The 7,189-nt window shown below is 36.2% G+C and overlaps 1 protein-coding gene across 1 annotated transcript in view; it reads left to right on the top strand.

Moving 5' to 3' along the window:
- LOC107741860 (ribosomal protein S6 kinase alpha-5-like) overlaps positions 1 to 7,189 on the top strand; it is a 39,438-nt gene that overhangs the window by 18,776 nt on the left and 13,473 nt on the right. The window contains exons 11-12 of the mRNA XM_016554667.1: positions 2,732 to 2,865; positions 2,974 to 3,067. Of these exons, the coding sequence (XP_016410153.1) occupies positions 2,732 to 2,865; positions 2,974 to 3,067 (228 nt within the window). The remainder of the gene's footprint in view (positions 1 to 2,731; positions 2,866 to 2,973; positions 3,068 to 7,189) is intronic.

Raw genomic sequence — 7,189 nt, 5'->3', positions numbered from 1 at the left:
GTATGTGTATGTGTATGTGTGTGTATATGTGTGTATATATGTATATGTGTAAGTATATATTTATCAGTCTGGCGAGTAAACAAAAAAATTTACTAGCCAATGGCGATTCAATTGCCAAGGTGTTCGTAGAGGGCTGCATTTCTCTATAAGTCCAATGGAAAATCAGGAAACCTGTTTGAAAACAGTCATTATTTTTGCAAAAACATTGAAAGAAATATTAGTGCTTGTTAAGGCAGCAAATTAACTTTAGGTAGCGATAGACCAATAAACTGCTTTTAATCATTTTTTTAACAATATTTACACTTTTTCACAGTTATCGGTTCTTGAATATCGGTTTTACGCCATCTTAAGTTTAAGTGAAAAAAAAAAAATAGCACCTACTGTAATAGTGCCATTAAAACACTGTGATCAACATAACAACACAGTTCACAGTAGTGGTCGATCGATATTGGAATGCTGACGGCAAACAAGAAAGTATTATAATGTTTGCCTTTCTATTACTAATAATATAAAAGCAATCGTTATAATACTTTTTGTATACATTTTAATTCCTTTGTTTAACCGTTCTATCTGATTATTAGACAGACGTATTAGATAATCCATATTAGACAGAACTGAAGGACAACAGCGAACAAGAGGGAGAATGTAAGCACTGTGTGCTCAGGTGCTGCCGTTCTCAGCGACGTCAAAATAAAAGTCCCGCCTCGAACGCATCGGCCAAACAGGAAAACTTATCGGCCGATGCCGATATTTAAAAAATGCCAAATATCGGCCGATATATCGGCCTTGGCGATATATCGGTCGACAACTAGTTCACAGGTACAGTAACTTAACTTAACTTAGTAACTCAATTGCTTACATAAATAATTACACTTTCTATTATTATATAATACAGAAATAAATTATTATCGGTTATACATATTTATGCGTTTGGCAGACGCTTTTTTCCAAAGCTGGTGCCATGCTCTACTGGTAGAGCTACAGCAATGGTTATTGAATGCATATTATGCATATTGATTATACAATTATACCATAATAATAATCAGTATTGGTTGTTAAAACAGTTTTGGTTGATTTCTAGTTTTTGGTAAATTAAATGATGAAGTTAGAGAGTAAGAGAGAGAAACTGATAATGCGCAGAAGAGAAGAATAAATTGACATGAGAACAAAAGTCCTACTACAATTCACTATGCAAATATTGCAATGACAGCTTCACTCTTGAGTGGCAAACATTTTGAGGGGCTTTCACACAGTTGTTGCTTTAAAAACAGCTAGATGAGTGCAGTGGTATTTAGCAGAAGTGGTGCATAAATGTGCATTAACTCTCATAAAATGTTGCTAATTAGGGATGCACCGATACCACTTTTTCCAGTACTCGCCCGATACCGATACTTTTATTTTTGGTACTTGCCGATACCGAGTACCGATACCGATATTTTTATTGCATTTGTACATTTTTTTTAATATTGGGTATAGAAACCAAAAGGGTATGTATAATGTTAGTTGGTTAACTTCATTTATCAAATAGATACAGTCAAACCAAAATCTATTTAGACACCTTCATCTTTTCTCACATTATCACAGTTTATTCGCTATAGTTTAGAAAATGGTAATAAAATATGACAAGAACTCAGAGTTACACTGTGTCAGAACAAATTCATCTTGATAATGCTAGATAATTCTGATAGAAAGGGAGAAAGGTATATTCACTCGACAAGCTCGCGCATCTGCGCCGCTGCGCGCTCAATCCTCTCAGCGTGCTTTGTTTATCAGCTCGCGCACATCAGCTATACAGGCATTAATACTGAATGTTTTATATTCATTGCATACATATACTTCGTAGTAGACACCCTTAACTCCTTTCTGCTGGCTGTTGTTCTGTTGTTCTGTTGTCGGTGTTTCTTTGTTTGAATATGGCGCTTATCACATGCTGTGTGGTATCGGCGTTTGGTATCGGGGCATTTTAACGAGTATGAGTACGAGTACAGGAGCTCAGTATCGGGCCCGATACCGCATCCCTATTGCTAATGTATATGCTCAATACACTGACGATCACATCTGATTGGTCTGTTGTTGTAAAATTGCACTGCTTGTCAAAGTTGGACTATTTTTAATTTGAAAATGTCTTTAAAACATTGTGTTCATGAGTGTGATACACTAAAAAAAGCCAACAGCATTAATTTCTTGTGTGTATGTACAGTAGACCAGTAATTAAAATAGCACAAAATATAAAATCCTGACATTTTATACCCTATTTTATATCCTTCTCCAGAACTGTCAGGAATGATCAAGAGCAGCAGGATTATCCTTGCTTTTCTAAAAAATTATTTTTTTATGTACTATGCAGACATTCTCCAACATTTATAAGCAAAGCTCCCTTCACAGTCCACCCAGACCATTTATCAAAATAAATCCACAAAAACGGGTCATTCAGTAATCATTCAACCACAAGCACATTAAGATATGACCTTCTACATTTGCAACAGTTACACATTAATCATGAACTTGATAAATGTTAGTTTGAAATTCACCCATATATACAGGCTAGCCAATCAAAACAGGGCTCATTTACATATAAAAATGTTAAAGGTATGGTAAACAACCCGTTTAATTCTAAGTGTCAGATAGAGGGTCATGTGAAAGTATATTACAGTGGTTTTGGTGCAAGATACCTTGATTATCATTGTAAGTGGATTTTTCCTGACCTTTACTTCTGACAAACTGACCGTAGGACTCTCCGTTCTACATGAACTATGAGATGGACCTGAGGGAGAGCGCTCTGGGAGAGGGAAGCTTCTCCATCTGCAGACAGTGCACTCACAAAAAGACTGGACAGAAATACGCTGTAAAGATTGTCAGTAAAAGGTACCAGCTATACAGCCTGCTAACAGAGTTTTTCTGATGTATTTAAAGTTCAGTTGAATTATATAGGCTAATAGTCATGGAAGTAATTTGTATTTTATTGTTCTGCAGAATGGAGGCACAAACACAGAAAGAGATCGCTGCTCTCAAACTGTGTGATGGACATCCCAACATAGTCAAGCTACATGAGATCTACCATGACCAGGTAAGACAGTGTTTAAGACTGAAACCTAGAGCTCATGTGCACTTCAATGCCTCATTCTCTCAATGAACTGGGCTAGCCTGAATAAGTTTGAACTCTCTTTGTCCTCGTACCTGCCCCAGATTTAATTCCGCAGGGCAGAAAAAAATAGAAGTGCATCAGATTTGCTTTGCCAATGCAAGTCGATGGGAGACTAAAAACAAACTAAAAAAAACTAGATTACGAACCTATGACAGCTTGTACAATAAGCAATGTAATAAACTTTGTTTTAGAATTACGAAAAGTATGATATTTCATCAAAATAAAATAATTTTTCTGGGCAGAAAAAAAGTTTATTAATCAGTAACATTTCAACTTCCTGTCGATTCTGTAAAATCTAGGGATGGGCATTTCAAGCAAAAATACTATTCGAAAATCACTGGGTATTATTCGATTATTATTCGAAAATCGCACCCCTCCCCCGCATGTACGCACTCATAGGCTACACACCCATAAAAGGGAAAGACATCATTCACGCTTTCAGTCTGTATGTTAACAAACTGTTAAATTCATTAGGGAATAGGCTATCTAAACTCAAGCCATATATTGATTATAACGTGCTGAAACATATTAAAATAATATAACCGAATGACGGCACTTAATAATATAACAGTCCGTCGATTAGCATAAACTGCTCATAAGGCTAGGACATTTCCATTTCAAAAATGAGCATTAATAGCAATTTAAAACGAAAATCAAAAGTTTAATTAATTCATCCATGAATATCACCTCAAGTCATAATGACTTTATAGGTCTAAACGCCTTAAAACATATTGTGAACAGCCTGAATGACGTCACTTATGTGAACATTAATTTTAACGTCTGTCTTCATAACAATAACCTATCTTATATTTTTATTATAAAACTGAGCATGTCCACATGTTCGGGATGAAGACGGGAGTGCAATCTGTTCACAATTTTAGTCCGGCCGCAGAGAACAAACAGATAGCAAGCACATTCGGGCTGATTCCGGCTGAAATGCGGCACTGTCTCGGCATCGGTGAGAAAATAGTGGGCCAGAGCCGTGCCGACGCTTCAAAACACTTCTGGATGTCAGACGGCTTTTTCTCCATGGACCGATCTCGGCTGAAAGCTGTTGTACGTGCGGCAGGTCCACACTCGTTGTAGTTGTGTGTATTTACCTTTGGCCCGAGCTCGTTTTGTCACAGGTGGGCTGCTGCTAGTGCTAGATTAAGGAAATCCGCCGCCGGAGAAAAAGATTTGGTGGTTAAATCTTGACGCAAATCTACAATATGCGCGTGAGACAATGTTGTTGTTCTTCTGTTGTCTTGTCGGTTTTGTGGTTTTGTGTGGACGCAGATATTTCTTGAGACGATGGGAAAAAAAAGATCGGATAGGGAAAGATCTGGCTTCGTGTGGACGTAGCCAGGAGAAAAAGATTTGGTGGTTAAATCTTGACGCAAATCTACAATATGCGCGTGAGACAATGTTGTTGTTCTTCTGTTGTCTTTGACAGCTTTTAGGTGCGTTATTGGCGGCGCCACCCTCTGCTTACACCAGCACATCAGCACCGAAAACATGGAGAATTATTGTCTAAAAAAATCGCATAGCCTATTCGATAATCTATTATTAAATCAACTAATCGAATATTCGAAGTAAAGTAAAATCCCAATGGGTAATGTTAAATGCCACCCTAAATTATTTCCCCCAAAATATTCTGTTCATTTGTAAATTACATTACATATCCAAATGTACTGTGTATGTCATGCCATGTCATTGTCACCACCATGGTTAGGAGGTGTTGAATTTTACCTTTAGCTCCTTGCATTCGTTCTTATCATGTAGACAACAGGTTAAGTAAAACTATGAATATAAGTGCATAAATTTAGCAAAATGCTCCTATTTATAGTTATTTTTTTCTAGCTGACTGATGAGCTTATGTGTTAATCTAGTCATTAGTCCCTTGTTTGAGTTAGTATAAGTACTCCCCATTCTGTTCCTTATGTTGTCTGATGTTGTTTGATGTTACCCTGTGTGAGAACTTCTTCATCTTGTGGATTATCTATTAAAAGGATTTATTTCTATTATCATCATCGTGCCTTCATCATACTTGCAGCAGTCGGTGTGACAGTCATGTTTACAAAGTGATTTTTTTTTCTTTTCTTTTTTTTAAATACACACTACTGTTCAGAACTTTGGGGTTGGTAAGAATTTTTTTTAAATGTTCTTGAAAAAAGTGTCTTATTTTCACCAAGGCTGCATTTATGTGATCAAAAATGCAATAAAAGTGTAATATTGTGAAATCATTACAATATAAAATGTTTTCTATATTAATATTTACAATTTTTATAAATTCCTTTAATGACAAAGCTGAATTTTCCGCAGCCATTACACTAGTTTTCAATGTCACGTGATCCTTCAGAAATCAGTCTAATTTGCTGATGTATTGCTCAAGAAACATTTGTTATTAATGTTGAAAACAGTTGTGCTGCTTCAGGGGTCCAGACAAAAAAATAAATTAAGGAGCCATTGGCTTCTATAAGAAACGAAAATTAGGTGCCAAATAATTTTTTTAGGTGCCACAGAATAAACGTGTTTTATTGTTTTTTTTTAACACTTTAACATTTCAGTCATACTGTCATGCATCATCCCCGGTGGGGATAAAAAAAATATCCCCAGGGTGATGCTATCCCACCAACTACCAACAAAGCACATAAAATACCAAAAATAAAAATATTTTTTATTAAATAAAATACTGCAACATGACAATACAAACAACAAAAAAATCAGAAATGTACTTTGACTGTCAGTGCTCCCGCTTAATAGAGACCGCCTGGGTTTTGTGATCCTGGTTCACGCACCTTAATCCATGCAGGGCTTTTCAGAAAGTCAGCGTGCGTGACAGTATGCAATGTTTTTGCTCAAAACTCTCTCTACTGTGACCTAATGCATTTATTGTAATTAATAAACTGACACATAAATGTAGCTATTATGAGACAGAACGCAGAAGTTTAAAATCACCGTAATGTAATTATGATCACGCAATATTGACTGATGGATCAGAAGAGAATCGTCTTTCTGCGAGTCATTTAGAAATTATGGTTCTATTCTATTCTATTTAAAGAAATATGAGGTAAACGTGTGAATACACAATGTGTGCTTTTTGAGCGAGATGCTAACGGTCTAATCGGATTCAATGATCTATGCTAAGCTATGCTACCGCCAGTCCCAGAGATCGGCTGAATGGATTCGAAAACAGTAAAACTCAACTTTTTAACTCTAGGGGAGTTGGAAAATTAGCCTATTTTCAAAAATAGTGGCGTGTTCCTTTAAAGGGCGCCGAAACTTTATTTATTATTCGAATTTCGTTATGAATTTGGCAGAATTTCTAAAGCTGATACTTTGTTTAATAAATGTAACAAAGCACACAGCTTATTGCGATTAATTGACGGCAAGTGCGCTGCAAATAAGTTCACGCATTAACAGAAGAACACAGCAAGATCTTTATAACAAGAAGTATCGATTATAAATGAATTGTTAACGATATATTGTTAATGTCCACACAGCTGACAGCTTTACCTGTTGTAGTTTGTTCAAGTTGCGCATGAATTAGACACTGATTTTCTGCACTTTTATTTCGCACGTCTCCGCTCTCTCATGCTGCACAACTGAAGCTGCTTTCAGCAGGTGTGCCGTCAGCACTGCTGCTCGGCAGAGATGAAGACTGTTTGAAAGTCTTTTTTCCACTAAAACTTTAATGCGCATCGTCTCAGTTTATTACGTCAACATAACAAAAGATGTGATCGCTTGTAAAAGTTTGTATGTTGTGTAGCACTGATCAAAAATAAATGGAAGCAAACGCGATTGAATATGTACAGGTTTGTGTCATTCTATTCAAAATATAATTAACTCACGATTGATTTTGCATTCCTGGCAGAAATAAAAACTATTAGTGTCATTGTAACCAAGTATTATCATAAATAGTTGTCAAATATCGAAGCTCCACTGTGATCTGTGATATATTTTCAAGGGGGAAAAAAAAAGATTTTTTATTTTTTCAAAACATCCCCCCCCTCTGGTTTGCTCACAAATCGCACCCTGCTGTCATGGGTTTATGTCTCATCT

Source organism: Sinocyclocheilus rhinocerous, unplaced genomic scaffold (genome assembly GCF_001515625.1).
Source record: "Sinocyclocheilus rhinocerous isolate Xijiao unplaced genomic scaffold, SAMN03320098_v1.1 scaffold1157, whole genome shotgun sequence".
Classification (NCBI taxonomy): Eukaryota; Metazoa; Chordata; class Actinopteri; order Cypriniformes; family Cyprinidae; genus Sinocyclocheilus; species Sinocyclocheilus rhinocerous.
This window is presented reverse-complemented; position numbering and strand designations above follow the sequence as displayed.